The sequence below is a fragment of the Ictidomys tridecemlineatus genome, chromosome 4 (genome assembly GCF_052094955.1).
Source record: "Ictidomys tridecemlineatus isolate mIctTri1 chromosome 4, mIctTri1.hap1, whole genome shotgun sequence".
Classification (NCBI taxonomy): domain Eukaryota; kingdom Metazoa; phylum Chordata; class Mammalia; order Rodentia; family Sciuridae; genus Ictidomys; species Ictidomys tridecemlineatus.
Genome location: NC_135480.1, coordinates 45,378,549 through 45,403,666, shown reverse-complemented (window position 1 = coordinate 45,403,666; position 25,118 = coordinate 45,378,549). Strand labels below are relative to the sequence as shown.

Here is a 25,118-nt window from a genome sequence, read left to right as displayed (position 1 = left end):
AGGTGCTCAGTGTGTGGGCCTGAGTGCTCTGTGTGACAGGAGAGTCTGAGATGGGAGTTCCTGTTATAGGCATGCAATGGTATGTCTGAGAACTAGGAAAAGAGCCAAGCTTTGGAGCCATGCAAACTCAGGCTGGTATCTGAATATCACAATTGTGTGTTAGGATGGAGACTCAGTTTCTTTATCAGTAAAATGGGGATGGGGATAATTCTTATACTGAGCCCAGTGCTGGGCACTCTGGAAACTTTTGTGAAAAAAAAAAAAGGGACTCTTAGGAAAGTCAAGAAGGTCAGACAGGTCTAGGTGCCAGGCCCTCTACCAGCTCTCAGATGGATTACCAGCCTCTCTGGTTGAGACTGCATCTGTAGAACATGGCTTCCCAGGCCTGTGTCATGAGGCTGTTTTGAGGATTAATTGTAATAATGCACATGCAACACTTAGCACTTGGCATTTGGTAAGCGCACAATCGATAAATGCTAGTTTGCTCCCAGCAGGGCAGGTTGCAGAGCCAAAGCTGATAAATTAAACAAATACAGGGATGATTAAAAAGTCTTTCATTCAAGTTGAAGAATCATTCACTGTGTCAGGGAAGGGTGTAGGAGACCTTGCTGGGCTGCAGTTCCTTTGGCTTGGCCTGGTCACAGGTTTGATCTGAGGCAGGTGACAGGGTACTGGAATCCATTCACAAGGGACCTGGTCCACATTAGGAAAGTCACAGTCTCTCTGCTCCAGGCCCATCCTGAAGGCCTCTGGACACCAGTTGTAAGAGGGACATGCCAAAACTTAGACCAGAAGCTAGGCCCAGGGGTTTCGAGGGACTTGAAAATTTAAGACACTGAGAAAATGCAGGTTTGAGATGAGAAATGCAAGCTGGGAGCAGACTCTAGAATCTTGTGCTTCTGTGTGGAGGCAGCATAGGTTTGAGTGAGGGGCATAGATGTGCAGGGAGCAAAGCCCTGGCCAGGGGAGAGCTCTGTTTTACTCAGACAAGAGATGAGCTCCTATTGGCCCCACAAGCCAAAGAGTGAAAGGAGGCTGTGGTGCTACATCAGGGTTTCAGGGCTGACAATGGACTTGATGGCTGGGGAGGAGAGCTTTTCTGAACCCTAGGTTGGTCCTTGAGACCTCAGGTTACAGGGTTTAGTGTCACATGGTTATTGTCATACTCTTGCAGCTGTGTCATTCTATAAATAACCTATTATCACTCTTAGGGTGAGGCTTAGAGAACAGAGCCCAACTATCTGAGTCAGGGGTCTCTGGCTTGGTTGGCAGGATGAGTAATATCCCAACAGACTGACCAAGACTTGGCTGGGGGAGCAACAGCCAACTCTACCCACTAGGCAGCCTCAGATGCTCCTGTTCAGCCTGACACTGCCGCTCAGGATGGCGAGAGGATGGCAGGGGCATTACAGTTTTCTGGAAATTTCTCCAGGCTGGTGAACTCTTCCTTATCCTTTGAGTCCTGGCTCCTATGACACCTTCTTTACGAAGCCTTCCATAACTGCCTCTCTTCTATGTCCCCACAGCCCATGTCCCCACTTTTGCAGAACAGCTGTCACAGGGATTTGTCCTGGCCTGCTCTAAGTCTGGACTGTAATGCCTCCAGGGCAGCCACTTGCCTGACTCATCTTTTGTAGTGCCTGGCAAGGGGCTCAGCATGTGGGGGTGCTTAGTAAATGCTGGTTGAATGAACAAGTAGTTTCAAGAATGGGTTTTGTGGGGCCTTGCGGTTTCCTTATCTGGGCAATGGGAACACTCGTGCTCAGCACCTAGGGTTGCCGTGCAGCATGAATGAGAGCAGCGTAGAGAATGTCAGCAGTGTCTGGTGACAAGAGGTTCTCAATATCAGAAGGCATCCATGCTGGCCAAAGACCTGAGGGCCTTTCTAGTACTGACAGTTGAAGACCTGTCCTGGCCTTGTTTCTTCCCGTGTTCTGCGCTGGTTCACAGAGGCCTCAGGCCCATTTGGAGAGCTGGAATTTTATAGCTGGAGCCCAACGGGCCTGTCCCTGCTGGTAGACATCACCTGGGCCTTGGAGCCTGAGGAGGGGCTGAGAGAGGTATGTCCTGGGCCTTCCTAAGTGGGGGGGCTCTTTGAGTTCAATCTCATGACCTGTGACCCTGCCCCCCACTCCTACTTTGGGGGTATTTGGACCTGTACCTGAAGGCCCGGATGGTGGTGAGGCCTTCCACGGTCTCAGCAAAGTGTGAGAGCAGCGGGAGCTGAGTGGTGTCATCCAGCTGCTGGAGGTCCCTGTGCCAGGGAAGAGAGCAGGAGGGTTAGGAGGGCAGGTTATGCTCAGCCGGGTCTGAGTCCTAGTTCTACCTTACCAGTATTTGGGCAAAGGGCTTCACCTTTCTAGGTCTGTTTCTTACCTACAAAGGGAGGACAATGGACCTTCCCAACACACTGTGAGCACTGAATGAGATCGCTGTTGTAAAATGCTTAAACAAAACCTGCTAGGCACAGTTCCCGTCATCCTGGGCATTGTCCACCTCATGCATGTGTCCGTCTGCACTCCTGCTGCAACACCTAGCACTGAAGTAAAGTGGGCAGGCAGTGCTGGTTCCATCTTACCGATGGGCACCTGAGCCTGACACGGCTTACTAAAGGAATGGGAAGGCCAGGCTCAACGTTTTAAATCCATCCTTTCCCAGGGATCATTATAGATTGGTACATTAAAGATTAAGACCTAAAGAGCTCTTGAGACCTCCTCAGAGGATCCATGGCAACAGAATGGCCTTCCACTCTTCACAGCTGCAAGTTGACAGCTCATCAGTGTCAGACAGGCCAGGTTTGGATCCAGGAAGTAGCTTTCCCGGACAGATTATCTCCAGGACCAGAGTGGGTACCAGAGAAACAGGGAGAACATGTCTTCTCTGGCAAAAGAAATGAAATTTGTAGAACAGCTTGTATTACAAAGTGTTTGGAAACATTCTGAAGTACAGAGTACAGTGGTCAAAAAGTCACTGTAATTTTGTTAATATCAATGAACTATGTTCTTCCTGGGTGCTGGGAGCAGATTCTGGATCATACAAGCAAAAAGCCATTTATATAAATATTGATCCTTTGGACAGGTCATTATAGTCAAAAGCATCTAAATTTAATTATTATTATTGCTGATCAGTATTTCAATTCTAGTGTCTAACAAACTAGGCACACTTTGGAAAGGTACTTAACCTTTCTGACCACAACCCACAATAAGAAACATATTTTATATCACAAATCAGTACACACACTCTTACATGACCATAACAAAGGTTTCGTGAAGCAAAGCTGATATTTTCTGTCCTATTTCCTTGTTTTAAAATGCTGGTTGTGATCCATGATATTGATTTCATGACCTACTGATAGTTTGTAATTGGCAGTTTGAGAAACAGTGACCTATTAGGTCTTTAAATATTTTTCATATAATTCTCTGAATCTGAGTTGGAGAGAATCACTCCTAGGAAGAACCTCCTAGAGAATGTTCTTAGAAAATTCTGAGTAGGAAAGAGGTGTGCCGGGCTCCAAGGGTCTTGAGGGCAATGGATTTCTGGGAGAGGATCTGTGAAGTCAGAGCTTCCAGCCACACTCTGGACTCTTGTGGGCTGAGAGTTGTGATATCTGTAACACCTCTCCTATCAGGTGTTGTCTGCTCTCACACCATCAGCAATCAGTCTGGCTGATGGAAACATGCAGCCCTCATGAGAAGCACTCTGGCAGAATGAATGAAGGGCATAAACATGTGCACACACCTTGATTTAGGGATTCCATTCCTAACCATATCTTCCATGGAAATAATTCAGATATTATTTGTGGAGTATGCATGCTAACAGAGGGTTATGTTAGAGTAGAAGGATATGATATGGATATTTCCTTCAATTTCTATTTGTTATTTCTGCTTTCTTCTTCTGGGGAACATGACAATACTACTGTTATAATGAGGATTCTAGGAAGTTTATCAAACTGCCCAACTGCAAAGCACTTCCCGTCCCCCACCCACCCCTGAGGCTGGCAAATGCTGCCATCACCTGGATGCCACCCGGAAGTACTTCTGGATGAAGTAGCACACGACGGCCAGGGGCAAGAGGGCCACAAGGAACACAGGTGTGACATAGGAGATGACAGCCAAGGCTGAGACACAGAGCAGGGTGGAGCGGCTCAGACACTCCAGCGTGGACGGGATGTGCTGAAGGAGGTGGGGGGAGAGAGGCAGGTGTGTTTTGGTATTACCTGTATTAATTAACATGGAGGGAGGTAATACTCTGAACACAGTTAATAATTGGTTATTAATTGGTATTAATTAAATGGTATTACCAATTATTAATTGTGTTCAGAGTATTACCTGCCTCCATGTTTTACTCTCTCACTTTATTACAGGCACGTATCTTATCTGTCCAGCTATGTTGTATGCTCCCTGAGGCAAGAATTGGGACTTTGTTTTCTCATTATCTGGTACAATGGTAAATAAAGAAGACAGGCTGAATCTAAATGAATATTTTTCACATAATCAGTACTTTGGTTCAGAATATGCTGAAACTTTTATAGAATAAGCCACTAGGGTCTTGGATGGAAGCCAAAGACATTTGGTTTCCCTCAGTCCTATTATGAAGGTCTCACGGCGGGGGGGGGGGGACCCCAGTTCCTGAGACAGCATTGTAATCGGATCAGGGACTCTGGGCTCCTCCCACAGGACTTTGATCATCTGATCTGGGGAACCTGGCATCAAGGAGAAAAAGTTCCCAGGGCCTGGCCTCTCCCTGGACTGGACAAATGTGGTACAGTCTTCAGAACTCTACCTGGTCAATGGTATTACAGTCAGATGAAAATCTGTTCAGGATGCTCCCAAGGGGTGTGGTCTCAAAGAACCTAAGAGGCAAACAGAACAGTTATTCATTCAGTTATTGATTTTCTTTCTGCTTATTGAATGAGGATGGTTTTTATTTTATTTAAGTGTCCCTAGAGTCATCTGTAGGTCTGGCTTCCTGGAAGCAGTTGTCTTTGAGGGTCTGCAGACATCTGACTTGTGTCTCTGAAGATTCCCATAGCTGCCCAAAGGGGTGCTGGCCCTTTATTAGCTTCTTGGACTCTCAGGCCCCTTTGTGACCACTGTCACCCTTCTTAGCTCCTCCTCACCCTGACTCACTCAGCAGTTGTCCTCCCAGGACACAGAGTCCTCTCCAGAGGCACAACCTTCCAGAGGTCCCTGGAGACATCCTGTCAGCTGGCTGACTCTGCAAGACTACTCTGGCTGTCAGCTCTCTGGCTGTGACCTAGAGTCAGCCCAACCCCAACCAGAGGATTTAAGAACCACAGATCTGGGACAAACAGAGGGTCAGTCAACTTAAGGCCATGTCTATGGGCCAAAGAGATTTCACAAGGCTGAAAAGTAAAAATTGGAGTCATGTGGTGAGGTCAGGTATCTATTAGGGGCCAGGTAGCCTTTTGTCTATTGTGGTTTCAAATGGAGTTGGCCAACCAACTGGACAAGGACAGCATTAAACCTCTTCCACACCAAGCAGCCTTTGGGTTTTTATCCAACCATTATGGAAGATCAGAACAGCTCTCTGTGCTCCCAGTGTCAGAACCTGCAGGCTTGCTGTTGGAGGGAAGAGCCAGTGTGGGGGAGGAGGCAGCAGAACTCCTGGGTGGAGATGGGCAGATGGCACCACCTGGGGAAGGTAGTGTATCCAAAATCCCCAGAGACTCACTCTGAAGGGCTGATGTGACCATTAGATGATCCAGCCATGTAAAATATCTAGCATGGGGTCTGCTGACTAATTGTCAGTTTGAGGAGGAATTTCTGTCCACATTTCTGTGTCACTCCCACAAACCTATGACAGAGGTCATCTGTGCCCACTTAATAGAAAGGAGAGCTGAGGCTCAGAGCACAGTGACTTGCTCTGGCATGACCAAGATGGGGGGGTACCTCATGGGGGCTAGGATGATGCGGCTCAGCAGGCTACGGTGCAGCCTCTTGGCCACCTTTAGCCCCGTCCACTCCACGGTGACAGAGGTGACAAGGCAAAGCACGATGCCCAGGCTGCAGAGCACTGTGAACACCATGGCATAGACGGTCTGGTCCAGGGCACACTCCTGGGCAAGCAGAAAATGAAGGGGTTTCCAGGGATACATGAGGGCTCAGCCCTTGCCCCCACCCCCACCCTAGTCCCGAAGCGGGGCTTCTGGCCCTACCTGGCTGAGGGAGCAGTTCCTGGCCACAGGGCTCAGGGTCAGGGCACTGTCGGTCCACTTGGCCAGCCAGTAGTCAATAGCTACCAAGACCATGTGCTTGAGCAACTGGGAGAAGACAAGCAGGGACAGGAGCAGGATGCCAGCGGAGGACAGATACTTGGCACAGGCTCGCCATGGGATCTTGGCTCTCTGGTGCAGCACTGACGACAGGTTGTCGTCTTCCTCACTCTCGGCTGCCTCCTCTGCAGGCCGCAAAGATCCCACTGTGGCTTCACATTTCACATCCTTCTAACCAAAGGGTATTTTGATCCCCACTCACACATGGGAAAACCAGGCACACGGAGGGGAGGGTTTGATTCAAGGCATATTATCTCATCATACCCAGAACCCCAAACCTTAGTCTCCCTGTGGTTGATCACTTCACTCCCAGGCCTGCTGTCTGTACCTTCCTCTTCTTCCTCATCCTGCAGAAAGCCATCTCTCGAGGACATAGCATGGGGCAAGCCCTGGGGTGGATCTGTGTTTTTTCTCTCCATGACTGTCTCCTGAAAGATATATGGGGCCTGCCCTATGTCCTTGGGGTGTAAACACAGGAAAGGGGAGGTTGGAGGTAACCACCCTGGTGATGACCAGTGTCAGGATTCCAGGTTGCTCCTGACTGGGGAAGGTCCACATGGACACACACACACATTCAGTATGCTAGGATTTACTTCTTTTCTTTCATTGGCTTATAGCACCCCAGTCTCCCAATGGGGGGCCATCTCTCCCCTATTCTTTGGTTTGTGATTTGTGTGATTCAGGAAGATACATGATCATGGATGACTCATCCTTACATTCCACTCTCTAGCCAAGAGGATTTTCTCAGGAGTGAGTATGTGACTATGTTGGCCCCATGATGGTCAGCCCTGGGCCTTTTGCTGAACTACTGTGGGAGAGGCACTCTCTTTCTGCAGAGCTGAGCTAGAGAATGAAAGCCTGGGACTGCTGATGGCCCTCATTGCTACCATGAGACTGACGCCAATTTTAGGGAGCCAAGCCAAGAGATGGCAAGAAACAGATTCCTGTGTTTGATCCCCTGAATTCAAGGACATGTCCCGACTTTTTGGTTTCATAAGCCAATACATCCTTAATTCCCACTTTTTCCAATGTTTAGCCAGTTTGAGTTGATTTTCTGAAACGTTGTAACTAAAAATGCTCTGGATAAGGGGAGAGTGTCCACCTAATTCTGCCCTGGGTACCTGGTGCAGGTACTGGCTCTCTGGTAGGAGCAAGTCCATGCCAGCTCCCACATGTCTCATTTGAGAGCTTCCTAGAGCATGAGGACAGGAAGGTCTTTGTGAGTTCTGTTTCTACTAGAAACTTCCCCAAGAAACACCCACCTTCTCCAGCTCTTGGTCTTGCCGGTTCATGAGAGTCTTCCAGTGCTCAAAGAGCTGGCACTCAGACCTCTGGAAGTCCTTGAGCGTACCCTCCCTCTGGATGGTGCCATCCTTCATAGCAATGATCTGGAAAGGGAAACAAATCTGGCTTGGGGCTGGGTCGGGGGAGGAGTGGTGGTCAAACACCACCTGGCTGTGGCATCTGAGAAGGAGATAGACATATCCCTTCACCCACTATGAATGGCATCTTTCATCCATGACTCTGGGTGGTAGTGATAATCCCTTCACCAACCTTGATTCTCAGCAGTTGGGTCTGCAGAGTAAATTAGTGCATCCTGGTCTGCAGACTGGTGACCTGCAAGGACTCCACCAGTAGTAGTTTCCATAGACTTAACAGGCTAACTGAATGCTACCCTTAGGTCTTCCTGATGGCAGGTCTGATGTGTTCCATTAGTGCTTGCCAAAGCACTTGTTGGTCCAAATGTGTGTGGTCATGACTTTTTGAAATTAATAAAGCTTTTTATGTGAAGCACTCAATGACACCAGCATCATATAGATTCCCCACTGACAACCAACCCTGATCCCTCAACCTCACCCACCCCATGCTGGGGTGTAGCATGGATGCCTCGGAGTCCTGTTCATGGTATCTTCAGGAACAAGGCATCTCCAGGCCTCCCTTCTTTGGACTCAGGATTGTCCTTATTACCTTGCCAGGGTTGCCACGGAAACTTAGATGCAAACCTTCTGTACCTTTTTTAATAGTTAAAAAATAAAATCTGAATTCTTTCTTTCTTTCTCTTTTTCTTTTTCATTGTGGAAAAGGATCTCAGCACATGGAAGAAAGATTTATTTTGGGGGCGGGGATTAGCAGGGTCATTTGGCACAGACCTGAAGCTCAGAATGGGCCTTAGATTTTGGTTGTTGCTTAGGGGTAATTTTATATGGGAGTAGGCAGGGCCTAGATTTCAAAAATAACTATCTTCATCTTAAAAAACTAAGTGCTTTCCAATTAATTGAAAAGTAGCTCTTTTCTGCCTAGGGAGGAATATGGGAATTTACTTAATGTGTGGTTTCATAACACTGCCTTCTATTGACGACACTGGCATTTTTATTACCACTGCTATTGTTTCTATATTTTTTCATCTGATCCCACTTGAATCCATCCATCCCCCAGGAGGTCAGAAGGTGGGAAAAATCTCTCTCATACAAATGGACAGTTCCTAAGGCTGGGGAACATCATTAAGTCAGGTAGGAATCAGAAGCTAGGTGCTTAGTGTCTGCTTCTTCCTGAGACTTCTTGTTGCCAGACTTGGGTGTCCCACAGAAGCCCCAGGGTGGGGAATGTCTGCTGTTCCCTGGACTGAGCTGCCCAGTCTGCAGGAGGCCATTCAGTGCTGGGCTCTTGTGCTTTAGCAATTGCTACTGAAACACTTGTTCTTTCAAAGAAACCTGACTGCCTCCCCCCAACACCCTGACCCTCCATGGCCTGACCCTCTGTGGCACTCACCCAGTCTGCATGGGGCAGGTACTGTAGCTTGTGGGTAACCAGGACCACGGTCCTCTTGTCATCCCGGAGCAGCTCAAGGATCCCAGCCTGCATCAGGTGGTCACTGAGATGAACATCCAGGGCTGAGAAAGGATCATCCTGGGCAGAGGGAGAAGAAAGAAGCAAGTGTGGGATGAGGGATAACAGTGAGCATAAAATCAAAGTTATATCAATGCTGATGAAGAAACTGACACTAGTTAGCTGAGTGGCAGTGGACAACTCATCTAACCTCTCTGGGCCTCAAGTGCCTCATCTTAAAATGGGGCAGAGATCCATGATCACTTTTAAACAGATCTAATCATTTCAAGTCCTGTCTCTTGAACTTCCAATATCTCAGCATTTATAAAGTCCAAACTCCTTAGTATGATATTACAGGCCCTTTCCAACCTGGAAAAGCTTCTTTTCTAGCCTCACTTCTCCTCTGTCCTTTCCAAGTGCCCTTCACGCCATTTCAGGTTTCCAAGACGATTCCCATTCTAGGTTTTCCTCTGCCTGGAATGCAATTCTGCCTTCTATCTGCCTAGTGAACCCCTACTCATCTTTCATTGTCCCAAGTACTAGCCCTAACTGTGTTCTGTCTGGCCCCTGCTTCTGTCCTTTCCTCCTCTCTGATCCAGATGAAGGAGATGTCAAGTCATCCCCAGCCTGGGCAGGTGCTAAGCTGACCTCATCCAATAGGTAGGACCGAGAACCCATCAAGAATTCCATTATCAAAGATATCAATGTACAATGTACAATGCCAGATCTGGTAATTATTTATTCACTCCAGACTGCAAGGTCCCTAAGATCTGAGATCCCTTGTGTCTATGCCTGGTGCAGAGCTAGAGCGTAATAAAAGTTTGGTGAAAGTAAAGTAGCCGCTTAATTTTTATCTAACAGAGTTGTTTAAATCTCACAAGGATCATGAATAAGCTGGAACTTCATAAAGTGCTGAACATGTGTCAGATGCTAACAAAGACTAGGAATCTTTACGTTTGAAGTGTCTTGAGTAAGAAGTGCTGCATGGTAGGATAGGGGAGAAAAAAAAAATCTGGTATCAGAGACTTTAAGTTCCTTTTCCCAACTCCCTATCTAAATTACCTGCCTCTTTCCTTCTGTTTGATTGACTTCTCTTCAAGGTTCTCTTCCAGGAAGCTCTCCCTGATGTTTCCAGCCCTCACAGTTGTCTGACCCTTCACAGTCTGTGCCACAGTTGGGCTCTGACCTGGATGTGCTTCCTGAGTGTGGTCGAGGTCTGTCTCCCTGATCAAAACTCTAAATCTTCAAGGTCAAGAGCTGGGTCTTAGGATTCTTTGTTATCAACCAAGGTTGGCATGAAGTAGGGCAGGGAGGGCTTATAAGTTTTCTCTCATGTCTGACTACTAGTGGTTATCTAGAATGCTGTGTTGAGGATTTTGAGGCCAAGTTAAGTTCTATGGGAAATAATGCAGTGATCAATTAGCAATGTCTGTCCTGAGCATTGCATTGTAGCATGCATTCCGTATGTGTGCCATTCTGACAGTTGGGCTGCATGTGTGTTTATAGGTTGAGACTGTCCTGCTAAGGGGCAGCTTCTAAGTACAACTTGCCTCCCCTCATGGTTGCTGCTGGGCTCAGTTTAAAGTCTTTGTCTGCATCAGTTTCTCCATCAATAGGATGAACAGGCAATATTTCTGGCAGGAAAGGTTTGCTCCTGGAGACGGAGGCTGTTGGGCATTAGTGCCTGTGTGTGTTTGTAGGCATGTGCGTGTGTGCATGTGTGTGCATGAATGTGCACGCAGGGTGGCACTCACCAAGAAGACCACGTTGGTGTGCTGGTAGAGCGCTCGGGCCACACTGATTCGCTGGCGCTGACCACCAGACAGGTTGATGCCCTGTCATCAAAGGGGAGGAACAGATCATGCCCTCAGCCATTCACAGGAGATTGTTCTGGTTCCTACTGGACCATGAGCCATTTGAGACTGAGGGCTGGCTCTCTTCACCTTGCAGAAAGAAGGAACGTGTACATGTTTGCTGAATTCATTTGGAAGTGGGGAGCATGATCCTCAAGTCTGAATATTCATCATGTAGATGCTAGGTACCATCTGACCAGTGTAAGAGGACAGAGGAAGTGGGGATTTAAATCACACCCAGGAGAAGACCATAGGAGAAGCCAATGTATCTAAGCTTGTGGAGGAGGGAACTCATCTGGAGAATGAGCAGGAACAATACAACCCTGGATCAAGAACAGTGCTATATGTGCTCATAATATATACATGGGGCAAATGAAGGAGATGTCAAGTCATCCCCAGCCTGGGCAGGTGCTAAGCTGACCTCATCCAATAGGTAGGACGGAGAACCCATCAAGAATGCCATTATCAAAGATATCCGGTTTGACCCCACTGCAGGCAACTTATCAGCTTCCATCCCTATCCTTCTTCCCAGTTGTCCACTCTCCCTGAGAAGGATCTCTGGGAAGAGTGGGAGTGATGGGTGGGGAGCAGGGAGGCTGCTACGAACCCGTTCCCCAATCTGGGTCTGATCTCCATGGGGCAGGATGTCAATGTCTGGCTGCAGGGAGCAGGCTTCGATGACCATCTTGTACCTGGAGAGGAGTGGGGGCAGGGAATGTCACTGATCAGCCTGGCCAGAGTTGAGCCTCAGCACTTGCACAGGGTCATTAGTTTCTGGGTATCTGTGCCCAGAATGAGCAATGTCTTTACTTAGGCCTCCTACTTAGGTGCAAGCAAACATCATGTGAGCTTCAAAAGAGCTGAGGTCAGCACCTCATGCAGGCTTGAGGCAGGTTAAATATTTGAAGGACAAAATTGGATGAGAGCAAACATGTGGGGTTAAGTGACAAGAGGGAGCCCACATTCTCTGTGCAGTGGGAAAAACTGCAGCCAGAGCCCATGCTCAGGGTACCACCTGGGAAAATCACTGCTGGTTGGTTTAGGTGGTAATGATGATGGCTGGTCAAATATTTGCTTAGCCTAATCTTTTCATCCTTTCCTGGCCAGCTCTTAACCTGGGAAGGTGCCAGCCAGGATCCATGGAGGCATCAGAGTGTCTTGGTGACAAATGTGTTCTTAGGCAGCTTTGGATTTGAAACCCATTTCAGCTAATTATTGGCTGGTTACCTAATCTTTCAGAGCATTGGCTTCCTCGTCTGTAATATGGGAATAATAACATACCCACCTCCTGAGGTTGTTGTGGGTGTTAGGGACAATCACATGTACAAGGAGTTTGGTACCACTCCTGGCACCTGGTAAGACCCTAACAAATGCTGGCCTTCACTATTATCATGGAAGGAAAATAGTGTATAAGTCTGGGAGCTGAAGGTGGGGATTGTGAGAATGGAGAATCAGATGGAGCTGGTCAGTCGGCCCACCAGCCAGGAGACTAGGCAGCACAGCTTTCTCCTTCCTCTCACCCACGAGCAGTGCTGCCCCATGCCCCTGCACAGCTGGATCCTTTCCAGATGGACCATATGGAGCTGGCTGGACTCCCAGCTAAGTGGCCTGGAGAGTAGGATGACTGGGTGTGGGTGATTGATGAGGGGCAGGGCAGCTGGTGGGGCCTGGGACCGGCTGGCAACACTGCCAGAGACCAGTTCTTCCTCTCCCCCAGGACCCTCCCTCCTCCTGGAGATTTTTTACCTTTGTTTGTTGAAGGGACTCTCAAAGGTGATATTCTCTTCCACAGTAGCATTTAGCAGCCATGGTTTCTGAGATGCATAAGCCACTGGGCCTCTCTTCCTGAAAAATGCAGGTTGAGAGGTTGGGTTGGGGGGGCTTTCTTAGGGGTTTATTCTCAGAACAGGTGTCAAGCTGATGGCTTAAACTGGATTAAGGTGGTGGGGCAGCACTAGATGGGAGGTACAGTTGGCAGAAATTTGTACTATGTGACCTCTCCCTTCTCCAGGGCCTGGGGCAGGTTTGGGTGTTCCAGGCCTCAGATGGCTGGGGAATAGGACCTTGGCCTTCTTCAGACTACACCCAGCCTGCCCCAGCTCTGCAGTCAGCTCTCTTTCCTGGATCTCTACCTTGAGCCAAGGAAGAGCCAAAAGTGTGATCAAACCAGGTAACCACTCCACCTCTGATTTCTTTATCTTCAGTATTCCTGAACCATTGGACTCCAAGGGAAAGAGCTTGTTTTTTCAAAGAGGAGCCAAGGGAATCACATCTGGTATAATGTAGTTCTCAAGATCTCTTCTCCCCATCATCCAACCCTGAGATCTGGCATGAAGGGTACAGCCTGATGCACAGACCCTTTGTGGGGCACAGAGCCTGCTCCTGCCCACCCAAGCAGCTGGGGCTGGAACCTAGAACTGTCCTCAGGGTGATTTCACCCCCTCAGGCCTAGAGTTCTCTGAGGGAGCCCACCCTGGAGGGCAAGTGTCCCTCATATGGTACCTGATATCCGAGTCAGCCACTGTCTCCCGCTCTGGGCTGCTGTGGAGGAGGAAAGACACACTTCAGGTTCTGCCTTCATAGACCACGTCCTCCATAAAGATTCCAAGCTCCTTTGCACCCTGAGGCCAAGTCTGCAGCTACAGGTGAGATGGAGTATGGCCATCCCAGGGCAGTCTTTGTTGACTGACCATGGAGGTGTTAGGAGATCCTGGGGACCAGTTCATTTAAGAGTAAGAATGGGGAGAGGCATCATTGTACAGGTTCTTGAGGGTAACAGCCCGCTCAAAGGAGTATAAAGTTCAAGATGTGGTCCCTGAAGACCAGCCTTTTCATCTGGGCTCAGGTGATTAGGTCAAGGTCTCAGGCTGCCAAGACCAAACACATTGTTGGCCAGCAGCACTCTGGCCAGGCCAGGCTGGGCAGCTGACAGCAGCACCTGCACTTTGCAGGTGGGCCACTATGGCCCAGAAAGCCAAGAAGGACTCCAGGGTGATCTGCGGCCCCACGTGGCCCTGTCAGAAGACATCTGAGGGGTCTGCCAGGAAAGAAATGTCAGCTGTGGTGCCCTTGTGCTCTGAACTGCCCAGAACTGCTCCAGTGCCAAAAATTCTGTCACTTTGTTCTTGTTGCACACACCCGTACTTGTCACATGCCATGCCCATGACTGACTTTTGGCTCAATCACTACGGCTTGAGAGGCTGGGCCTCTCATCACTTTAGGGGTAAGATGGGAGAAAGGGCAGATAAAATACTGGGAAGTGAAGTTTCTTTGGTGTGGGAGAATGAAGACAGGAAGCTTAAACTACACAGTGAATCCAACCTCCTCCCCCATCCAACCTCATACCACCTTGAGAGTCTCTCCAGTGTCTTTGGGAGAGGGTATGGTAGGGAAGGCTTTGAGGATTTAGAGCCTCTTTATCTATTTTCCTTGGGTTCTTTGGACTTGCTTTGAACACAAAGCAAGAAGACTGAGTTCTCTCTCTGAACCCAAGGGAAATCCAGCTCTTCTTCTTAGACATGTTTCTCAATTTCCTCCACATTTTCACCCCATAGTCTTTTTTGACATGTTTTTCTATTTGTCCTTTCCTGCCATAATTTTTTTAAAAAAATTTGGTGAGTTTTAGTATACTCACAAGGCTGTGCAGCCATTATTATTATCTAGTTCCAGAACATATTCATCACCCTGAAAGAAACCTGGTACCCATTAGCAATCCCTGCCCTTTCCTTCTCTCTCCCTTCAATCCCTGGCAACCACTAATCTACTTTCAAAGTCTTCTCACCATGAAATTTTAACAGCACAGATGTACTTATGTACTATGGCTCTGTGGATGGGCACAGAGCATTGTAATATCTGTTTTCTTTCCCCCAAGAAACCAAATTTCACCCTCATTAAGAATGCATGGCCTAGCCTCACGCCTCTGAAAGTATGTGGGCTGCACAGCCTTGAATCCAACATAGCATTCCCACTCACAGGCCCCTCACTCCCACCCAGGTCCTTCTCTTTGTTGGGATCCACTTCCAACCAGTCCCGAGGCCGTACCTGGGGTCCTCTCCTGTCTCACCATCAGGAAGGCTGCTGGGCACAGATGGAAAGATCAATATCAGTTACTTCACAACCCATTGCCTTTCTAGGATGCTGAGTCTTTGGGGGAGAAGCAATCCCCCCACCTGACCACCCACCCATGGTTGGGGTATGGTTCACTGGGTTCCAGTTCTTGTTTTGAAAAAGAAAGAAGAAAGGAAGGAAAGGAGGGAGGGAGGAAATGTGGGTAGCTCTTGCCCCAAAGAAGCCATTTGAGGACAAGTGCTTTTCCCCCTGCCCCAGCCTAACACTTCAATCTTCCAGAACCAGCCCTCTGCCAAGGAAATGAGTGCTTTGGATAAGCACAGTTGGGGGAAAAATGATCTGCTCTGTTTTCCTACAGGTCTTACTTTAATAATACTAAAACCAGATAACATTGATTGAACTTTTTAAGCACTATGATAAACACCATAAGAGTATTATCATTTTTAATGTACAAAGTACCATATGAAGGAGGTTCAGTTTAATTGTTTCCACTTTGCAAAAAAGCAGTAAGGCTCAGAAAGGCTAAGAAATTTGCCCAAAGTCACACACCCATTAAGTGGCAAGAAAACAAATCTGACTCCAAAGTGTGACATATCAAATGTTCACACTACAAGACTTCACTGTGATTTCCCACATGATAGTTCTGATAAATTCCTTCTTGCTAGGAAAACCAGGAAGGAAAAACACAGAGATAGAAAACAGCCTAATGAACCCCTGCTTGGAGGCAGGACTAAATGGACACCCCAATATCATCGCCAATCTCCTCTGTTCCTGTTCTCTGATTTTTGTGGTCTCGTTTCATTCTCTTAACCCAACCAAACCCTGCATTCTGCAACCACTGGATTGCTGTAATTTACAATTTACAGACAAGCTGTTGACATGAGACAGATTTAAAAGAAAAATCAAAGTTGACAAATTCCAACTCTGTGGCCAGAGAGCCTAGATAAGCTCATCTCTGGAGTCCTTCTGCCTTGACTGTTCCTGAGTAGCAAAGATTGTTAATTCTGCTACTGCAGAATCCCTGTGGACATCAACACCAGTGCTCCCGGCCCTCACACTATGAGCATCATGGTCTGGGGTGTTCAATTAGCCCTTATAATGGACTACCTTACTCTCCAATCAGCTCTTACGCAAGCCTTTCATCCCCAGAGGGATTTTAAGGCAGGAAGAGCATCTGTTTCAGCCTCCATGGTGCTTAGGGCATGACAGGTCTACAATAAATGGAGGCTGTTAACAGGCATATGAGTAATTGGGGAAGAAGAAAGGGAAGGGCTGGCATTCTTGTTTCCAGGCTCTGTGTGAAGCTGTCCACACTTACTGTCTCACCCTATGAGACCCCTATCATCTTATCCCTGCTTTTCAGATAAGGAAATTGAGCCTCAGGCTTTGCAGAGCAGGCCTAAAATGAGAGAGATAGGAAGTGTGTGTGTGTGTGTGTGTGTGTGTGTGTGTATACAGGGAGGGGAGCTGGGGTGTGAATCTGGGTTCAGCTTCTCTTTCTAGTATAGCCTAAGTTTTCTAGAATGAACGCCCCAAGGCTTTGTGAAAAGTAATCTGAAAAGTAAAGAATGGTACATCTTGCAGCCACTTTTTCTCACTGATTGCTGGGGTCTTAAATGAATGCCAGCTACATTCTATGTCTCTTCTGCCTGCGTTTTGGGGCTCCCACATTCTTCCTCACAGCAAGGCAAAAGCTGGGCACATGTGCACAAGTTGAACCAGGAGCCTGCGCTCCAGGGGCTCATGGTCTGGTAAAAGCTGTGATGGCCACAAGAAAAGTTGGAACAACAAAGTTTTAGAGTGCTTTTGTGCAAAAGACCACACAGATACATACACAAATACATATAGAAAACAGTGGGATACTTCTTGGTGGTGGGCTGGGAAGCTGTTGTACCTTCTTTCTCCCTGTGTATCTTTTCTAACTTAAAGTGCATTCTTCTAGAATCAGAGAAAAAACCCCGCAATCCGATAAGGTTATTTGGAAGAGGAAGAAGAGATGTAAGAAAATAGGAAATTTTCACAGATGAAGCCAGAGCTGAGCCAAACCTTGAAGGGTAAAAGGACTGTGACATGGAGGTGATGGGAGGAACCGTGGGACAGAGGAAGACACAGTGCATGGAGCCGGGCAGTGTGTACATGTAGGAAGAACACAGGCTCTACAGTTTGAATCCAAAGGCTTTGCTGCTCACTGGCCATGAAATCTGAGGCAAGCCTTTGCCTTAGAGGAGTTTCTATTTCCTTATCCATCAAGTGGGGGGGGGGGGAAGAAACCTCACAATGACAGTAGGAGTGCGAGAACTGTGGGGAATAGTGCTTTCAGACCAGTGCTTGGTCCTCAACGAGCAGAGGGGACTCAAATGCCGCCAGCACTCACTTAAGACCTAGCAGTGAATGAAAGGGAAGAAGGACTTTGGGAAGAGTAGGTTAGGCCTTATCCATTTCCACGGTCCATTCTTCCTGCCAGACAGGGTTGTCACTGTCCTTGAAACTTAACCCTTCACCCTCAACACTCTGTTCAATTGGTGCTACTGGGTCCCAAGGCTGAATCTCCAAGGAAGAAAAGGCAGGGCTTTTATTTTCATTGTCCAAGTGAGGAAACTGAGTCTCAAAGAGGTGAAGTAAAGATCACAGGGCTGGTGAGTAGCAATCAAGGTCACAACCAGAGGCCTCCTGGTTCCAAGCCTGGCTTGTCACTTCCACACCTCTTTCCACACCTGCCTCTTCCAGGAAACCCAGGGGCACCTGTGCCCCTGATCCCAACTCCTGGAAAGGTCCAGGAACTATACAGCAGGTCAGACTGTAGGGCAGCCCTGAGGAGAACCTTTCTTCTTACCTTCTGAGGAATCAGGGACCTGGGCAGGCGGCCTTCTCACCAGCCACTCAAGACAACAGGTTCTGAGGCAGGCCCAGGGCAAGGAGCACCCAGGCCTCCTGAGGGGGCACAGACAGACCTAATGTGTGTCATATGTGGAAGCCTCAGTAGGTGGTGGCAGGGGCCTCAGGAATCCTCAGTGAGACTCTGTGTGCAGTTCCTCATCTGGAGGTGAGACTGTCCTCCCCACTCCAGTACTTTCCTCCAGGCCCTGCTTCCTGCTGGGTCCTTAGGGACATTTAAAATCATTCTACTGTGGATATTTCTGATCCTATTCTTTATTTCCTGGGAAAGAATTCCACCTGAGTGTATCTGCCAATATTGACTTTTTATTAAAATGTTTTCCATTTAAAAATTACAGAGGAAATTTGCAAATTCCCAGGTTGACAGTTCATTGACGCAGAAAGCCAGACAGGGGTTGATGACTCTTACTAATGTGAATGCTCAGAGTCCAAGCATCTTGGCTCCAGATCTCTGGAGCCAGGCTGCTGATAAGCAGGGTCTGCTCAGCATTGCCACAGGAGCTCTCCAGCTCAGTCAGCAGGACCTTGGCTGATGAACCTTCTGTGCCCTCCCTGGGCTCTGTTTGCACATCCCTGTACATAGAGGCCTTGTCAGCCCCCTGAGAGCAGGGACCCATTTTTTTCCCTTTATACCCACCTACACAGAACAGTTAGAAAATACATATCTTGCACTGGGCACATGGAATACAACATGAAACCTCAAGGAACCCAGTGGCATTGGGGAGATAGATGCATTAGCAAATTACCACAAGACAGCTGAGGCACTACTAGGAAGCATTCATTTCAAATGTTGATGGAAAAGTTTGGAATTGGGGTTACAGGAAATCTTGGGCAGAGCATGTGGGAAAGATACATCAAGATGCACTTATAGGGGCTGGGTTGTAGCTCAGTGGTAGAGTGTTTGCCTAGCATGGGTGAAGCACTGGATTCAATCCTCAGCATCACATAAAAATAAATACATAAAATAAAGATATTGTGTCCATCCACAACTAAAAAATTTTTCTAAAAAAGAAACTAACCAAAAATTTTTAAAAAAGATGTACTTATAATGACAGTCTTTTGAAAGCCACATGTTTTCCTGATCTATTAATTTAGTAAGTGAATTAATTTTGCAAAGGCACTCTGGGTTCAGAGAGACAAATAAGATATGGTCCCTGTCCCTAGGGAGCTCACTACCATCTCTCCCGGGAGACAGGCTAGAGTACATTAAAGAGCAGTAGGGGAATTTTGTTCTTGGCAGAGGTACATTGTTGAGTAATAATGTTTATAATAATATTTATAGGGCACTTGCTACAAGCTAGGTTAATCCTCACATCAACTGCATGGGTAAAAAGGGGAAACTGGAACAGAAAGCTTATGGAATTTTCCAAAGCACAGAGACCAAATTTGAACCCTGGAAGCTTGGCTCCACAGTCTTTGCTCAGCCATACTTAGTTCATTTGGTCCTTGGGGGAATAAATGAACAGTTGTACCAATAAACCAAGGCTCATGTCCCCAGAGCATTCTCCACACTGCGCCTTTTAATCCCCCAACTTCCTGCCTTGTGTCTCCTGGAACTCTTACTGGCTGCCTGGTCATCAGGGCTTGGCCCTGGTATGGATGGAAACATTGGAGCAGGTTGGCATCACTCTTGTCTCTGGCTGCACATGGGCAGACTCCCAGGAGGGGCTGCCAGGTCAAAAGCTATTTTGCTGTTGGCTCATTTTACAAGCACATCATCTTTGTAAAGACCTGAGACCCAATATCTAGAGCATGGAGCTCTTGCAAGTAGTGGAGGAGCACCTGGCCTCTAGCCCCACATTCAATTCATATACAGGACAGATGGTCCCGACAGAGCTATGTGTGCCCAGGATTTTGTTGGAGAAATAGAAGAGAAGCCGATTGAGTTGTGTCTGCTTAGACTTTTTCTTTTAGCCACTTTAACAAGCTCCTACTTGGAAACTTCCTGGAATCAATCCCTGACCTCCCCCCACCCACGCCCCCCCATCCACCATCCTTTATCCATAGCATGTTTCTTCTACGGCTTTGGGACTAAATCTTATATCCCAGGCCTGTTACATCTGAGCAAAGCCAAATTCACTCCTTTAGTCCCATCTCACTGTACCCTACACCCCCAGTACTCCAAGAACACAGAACTATTTTCTTTCATATCGGCAAGCTTTTGACTATGTCCTTACGCCTGCTTGAAACATCTTTTTCGGCCACCCCCGCTTTCTCCATCGGTGGCACCCATACTCATCCCTGAGGCTTGCACACCACATCCACGGTCAGCTTTCCCTCCTTGACTGCAGAGATCGCTGCTGTTGCTCCAGGCTGTAGCATCACACTAATCTTATCATTTCCTCTCCTTTAAGAGTAGGGGCCACGTCTTAACATTGCATTCCTGTTGTCACAGGGTCTGGCACACAATAGGTGCTCAGTAAATGTTGAGTGAGTGAATACATCAATGTAGAGAAACCAGAGCATGAATGGAATCCAGAACAAGTTCTCGTAACTTCCTAGGGTTGGTTGCAAGTTAACCTGATATCCCTTGCTCTGCTTGTGGAAGAGAGCAAGGTGGATTCTAGAGAAATAAGAATCTTTGCATTGCAGCCTGTCTCCGGGAACAGAGTCAGGATCTGGGCCTGGACTGTCCAATGGGGAAAGGATGTATTGATGAGGATAGAATTCTGAAAACCCCATGCAGCGGCTCTGATGAAGAGGCCACATAGGCTGCTAGCCTTTGGTCAGTCAGGCAAGCTATTATTTTTTTACGATTCTCTAGTGCCCCCCCCCCCCCGCCTTTTTCTCAGTGCACAGTAGAAAGCCCATATAATTGAACATCTAGCTTCTAATCCTACTTCTGTTATTTTAGCACTGGGTGGCCTCGGGCAACTGGCTTTACTTAGGTTTCCTAAGCAACCTCACAGGGCTTGGTGAAGACTGTCTGAGGCAATGAAATGCTTTGCATAGTCCTGGCACATGACAGGTGTCCAGTGTTCCCTGCCCTGAAGAGGCCCCTTGTCTCGCCGAGGCTGGGGCACGGGTTTCCAAGAGAGAAGAACAGCAGTTAGACTCTGGAGATTAGCACATCTTGAAGAACAGCTGGAGTCTGAAGCAGGGCTGAACTCCTGGTAAGTATGCCTGCTGCCTCTGCAGGGGACAAGGAGAGGCACTGAAGTTGGCTTGAGGGCAGGTAGGGGAGAAAAGGATGGAGAGGAGGCAAAGAAGAGGAGGAAAGGGACCTGGCTCAGAGAGGCTTTGATTTGCCTGTTGAGCAGGATACAGACTGACTTCTATGTGTTTGAAGAATAAACCCTGAGACTAAAATCCAGGAGGCTCCAACCCAAGGGAAAGAACCCTGGAACAGGGCCGCTGCTCCACATGCTGATGTAAGTGCCCCAACTTCTCTGAGCCTTAGCTCCTGCTTCTGTGAAATGGAACAGGAACACCCACCTCCTAGGCTTAGTGGGAGGCTTGAATGAGATCATGCTTGCTATGCCCTTAGCAAAGGGCCTGGTCCACAGCAAGTCCCAAGTAAAGACTGGTGGCTTTCTTACGCTCATAGTTCACTGGGGACTCCTGTCTTATTGCCGACACAGTGTTAGGCAAAGGCAAGGGGTCCTCACTCCAAAGCCTTGAAGGGCAGTCAGTAACAAAGGACTGACTGGCAAAGCAGCCTTAAATCCAATGTCTGGATCTTCCCAGTCAGGCAGAGAAATCTTGCCAGTAAGACAAAAAATAGAGGGAGAGATGCCTCTACCCCAAACACATTCTCATCTCAAAGGAATTACGGTTCAAGAGACTGACTAAAGTCATGGGAAATCCCAGGAGTTCATCTGCCAACCCATGTCACACAGAAGAGGCAAATTTGCCATGTTGGGCACATACTTCAGGGACTTGTTGGAAAAGCAGAAAAAGAGAGCACATGTTGGTGTTTAGACATTGGGCTCAAGGTCTTAGACTTGGCTCAGTTCTGCACTCATGCTTATGAAAACCTGACATCTTAAATAATTTCCCCCCTAAAAGTGATTGGTAGGAAAACTTGTTCTTCTGCTCAACTGGCTGCAAACTTTATTCCTGAATGAGGACTACAAACCCCAACTGGGTTCCTCTTTCCCGTGGCTACAGGAGGGCTGGCCTTGTGCTGACTGCAGGAGCTATCCTCTCCTCAGCTTCTAAATATTTTACACCCTCTTTGTTTCCCAGCTCTTCCTTCTTATCTTTTTAGAAGGTTCCATTTTATATGCATCTTTTAAAAAAATTTTAAATGTAAATATATATATATATATACATATATATATATATTAATTGGAAACAATACTTTTGTTTTATTTATTTTTATGTGGTGCTGAGGATCGAACCCAGGGCCTTATATGTGCTAGACAAGTGCTCTACTGCTGAGCCACAACCCAGCCCTATATGCATCTTTTATTAAGAGTTTTAAGAGCTTTTTGGAAGTAGGTGGATATAAATAATAGATCTATGACTCAGCCTGGGATTCTTTCTCTTTAATTAAGAGAGTGATCTTTGCCCAGAAACCACCATTTGTCTGGGTTATCCCTGAGTCCTCAACACACCCACTGAATGTCCTGTGTCAACTTTGCTGATGACCAAGTTGGAAACCAATGTTGGCATTGCAAATTCCCACACTGGGAGGTAATTCAGTTGAGTGAACTTGAGATTTAGAGTTAAACAGAACCGAGTTTGAACTGCAGTTGTGCCACTTAGTAACTGTGTGAATTAGGGCAAATAATTTAACTCTCATCTATAAAATGAGAATTGGCAACAGTAATTACCTTGCTAGTTATCTTAAGGATTAAGTGAAATAATACATACAAAGGACTTAGCAAAAAACCCAGTAAGGGTGAATGAACACTAATGATGGTGACGACAGTAACAATTAGCAGCATTTATTGAGTATTCACTGACTGCATACAGAGTACTCAATAAATACATGATACGTCCTCCATGGAGAAGAAGAATGGTTGAAAGGAGGACTCCCCACTAATTGGGCCTGGAGGAGGCACTTATTACCTGTTCCAGAAGACAGCTCCTGAGATCTTCTGCATCTCTCCCAGTGCGGCTAGGAGGAGCGAGGACTTGCCGCAGCCCACCTGCCCCACGATCATGGTCAGCTGGCCTGCAGGGAAGGAGGACGGCAATGGGAGGGAAGCCAGGGACGGCCTGAGCAACCATCAATCAGAAGGACGTTCAGACAGATATGCTCAGTCATGGAGCACTCTTTATCTTTCCTCCTACCTAAAATCCCTAAGAAATTCTCTCTCGCTTTGAGTCTTTCCTTCTGGAAATCGACATCATCCTCTGGCTTCCCAGGCTCTTCCTCTACTCTCACCCCCTAGCCCCCATCCCTGATCCTCCCTTGTGCTTCCCTGTGTGAGCCCAGCTCCTTGTGATTCCAAAGGGTGCCAACTGGGTCCCACCCCAACCCACCTCCACACTTTGCTCAAGGCACTGCCTCTGTCAAGATGTCCTCCCTACCTTTTCCACATGCCTTCCTTGGCTACTCAAGACTGATCATTCTGTGAAGAATCACCTATTCTGTTTGCAATGGTGGTCTGGTATTAGGGCCCTACTGTCTCACTCTGCCCTTGCTGCTGCACATCTGGGCAGCATACAGATGCCTTGAGGACATGGCCCACCCCTCTCTAGTGTTCAGAGCCCAGAACACCCAGCAAGAGTGAGCCAAGGGCAGGTACTCAGCAAATACTGATTTGGCTTTTTCTTTGTATATGGGGCAAGCTGAGGGGCCATCTGGAGCAGGTAGCCAGGCCATACCTCGGGGGATTCGGATGGTAATGTTGGACAGTGTGGGGATTCCATCCGGGGTCCAGGTGAAGAAGCCTCCGATAATCTTTATTGGCCACACCCACCATGCAGAAGAGGACAGAAAGGCAAGGGGTTCTCAAAGTGAATAGTCATTCCTCCCACCCTGCAAAAGCCAAAAGATACTGACTCCAACCTCCTGAGCACTTCCAGGGCAGAAGAATGGGGAATTGGCTTTCTCATGCTGGCCCCCTGCCCCAGGCACCCTCCTGGGAGAAAGCGGGACTCCCTACTGAGTGGAGACAGAAGCAATGTCCCTAGTTTTAGATTCCTACAGGCAGGAATGATGACCTCTGGGTAGACCTCTGTGTTCCATCTCTGGCTTTTCAGATGCTGGGCTTCCCCGGGGAGATGGTGCTGGGCAGCTGGGCAGCTGGGCATAGGGACACACGGTCTAGGACTCACCTGGACACAACAGTTGTCAGTATCCCCGTCTACACTGGGGGCCAGTCTTTGCAGAGGGCCCATGAGGTCCCGATTATCCTCCCGGGCAGGACGCTTACGGTTCACAACCTTGAGGGGCTGGGGATGATGGTTAGAAGGTGAGGACCCACAGGGTTGGGGGTCTCTCTTCCTGGGAGGAAAGGTAGAGGCGCCACATGGCAGGGCAGAGCTTCAGGCCTTAGAAAGCAATCGCTGGGAGTAGCAGGGGGAGGCTGGGCACTCACCACCGCCTGGTACTTGCTGGCTTGGCCCTGAGGTGCGGGCTCGCGGGGGGCACACTGCTCCTCGCGGATCTCTGCACTGGACAGGAACTCACTCAGCTTTTGTACACTGCAGAAGAAGCACAAAGACACCCCTCACCCCTGCCAGAGGCAGAGGAGGGGAGAGGGAGGGTGTGGCCTGAGAGAGCAGCTCTGAGAAAGTTCCTGGTCCTGAGGGTGGCCCCCCCAAAGCCCACACTGGAGAGGGACAGATCAGTGTTTACCCCCAATGGAGATGGTACTAGATATTACCAGGAAATTTTACTTTAATTTTTTCAGGGATTTTCAGAGTTAGCTGGAGTGGGCTGGGGTCTGGATTAGAGGTTGGAATGGATAGTTTTTAAGGTTAGTTGAATGTTCAAGGTGGATAGCTTGGATTATTAAATTGCAGGATGATTGGCGTTCTAGTTACTGCTAGAGTTAAGGCTGGTCAGTGTTTAGGGCAGTTAGGATTAGGACTGGTTATTAACAATAGGTAATATTTTGTGAGCACATATGCTCATATAAGGCACATACATGCCAGACACTGTTAATTGCTTTATAAGCATTACAGGATTGAATCCCCATAACAAGCTTCTGGGAAGGGGTTACTGCTCTTGGAGAATGCTCCTCCTGCCTCTTTACCCTTAGAATTTCCCTATGGACTTGGAG

The 25,118-nt window shown here is 47.9% G+C and overlaps 1 protein-coding gene across 13 annotated transcripts in view; it reads right to left on the bottom strand.

The window, feature by feature from the left end:
• Positions 1–25,118, bottom strand: part of Abcc8 (ATP binding cassette subfamily C member 8) — a 74,105-nt gene that overhangs the window by 7,317 nt on the left and 41,670 nt on the right. The window contains exons 13-29 of one of the 13 annotated variants that reach the window (XM_005326757.5): positions 24,432–24,537; positions 24,169–24,285; positions 23,716–23,791; positions 22,954–23,059; positions 15,016–15,051; positions 13,477–13,515; positions 12,721–12,819; positions 11,582–11,666; positions 10,876–10,956; positions 9,065–9,202; positions 7,558–7,683; positions 6,624–6,723; positions 6,179–6,420; positions 5,913–6,079; positions 4,783–4,852; positions 4,015–4,172; positions 2,162–2,254 (exon numbers count right to left, since the gene is read on the bottom strand). In XM_005326757.5, coding sequence (XP_005326814.1) covers positions 2,162–2,254; positions 4,015–4,172; positions 4,783–4,852; positions 5,913–6,079; positions 6,179–6,420; positions 6,624–6,723; positions 7,558–7,683; positions 9,065–9,202; positions 10,876–10,956; positions 11,582–11,666; positions 12,721–12,819; positions 13,477–13,515; positions 15,016–15,051; positions 22,954–23,059; positions 23,716–23,791; positions 24,169–24,285; positions 24,432–24,537 — 1,839 coding nt within the window. Of the gene's footprint in view, positions 1–2,161; positions 2,255–2,693; positions 2,881–4,014; positions 4,173–4,782; positions 4,853–5,912; positions 6,080–6,178; positions 6,421–6,623; positions 6,724–7,557; positions 7,684–9,064; positions 9,203–10,875; positions 10,957–11,581; positions 11,667–12,720; positions 12,820–13,476; positions 13,516–15,015; positions 15,052–22,953; positions 23,060–23,715; positions 23,792–24,038; positions 24,286–24,388; positions 24,570–25,118 lie in introns of those variants that run through there. The other 12 variants (XM_021727316.3, XM_078046398.1, XM_078046399.1 and 9 more) reach the window with 12 other exon arrangements.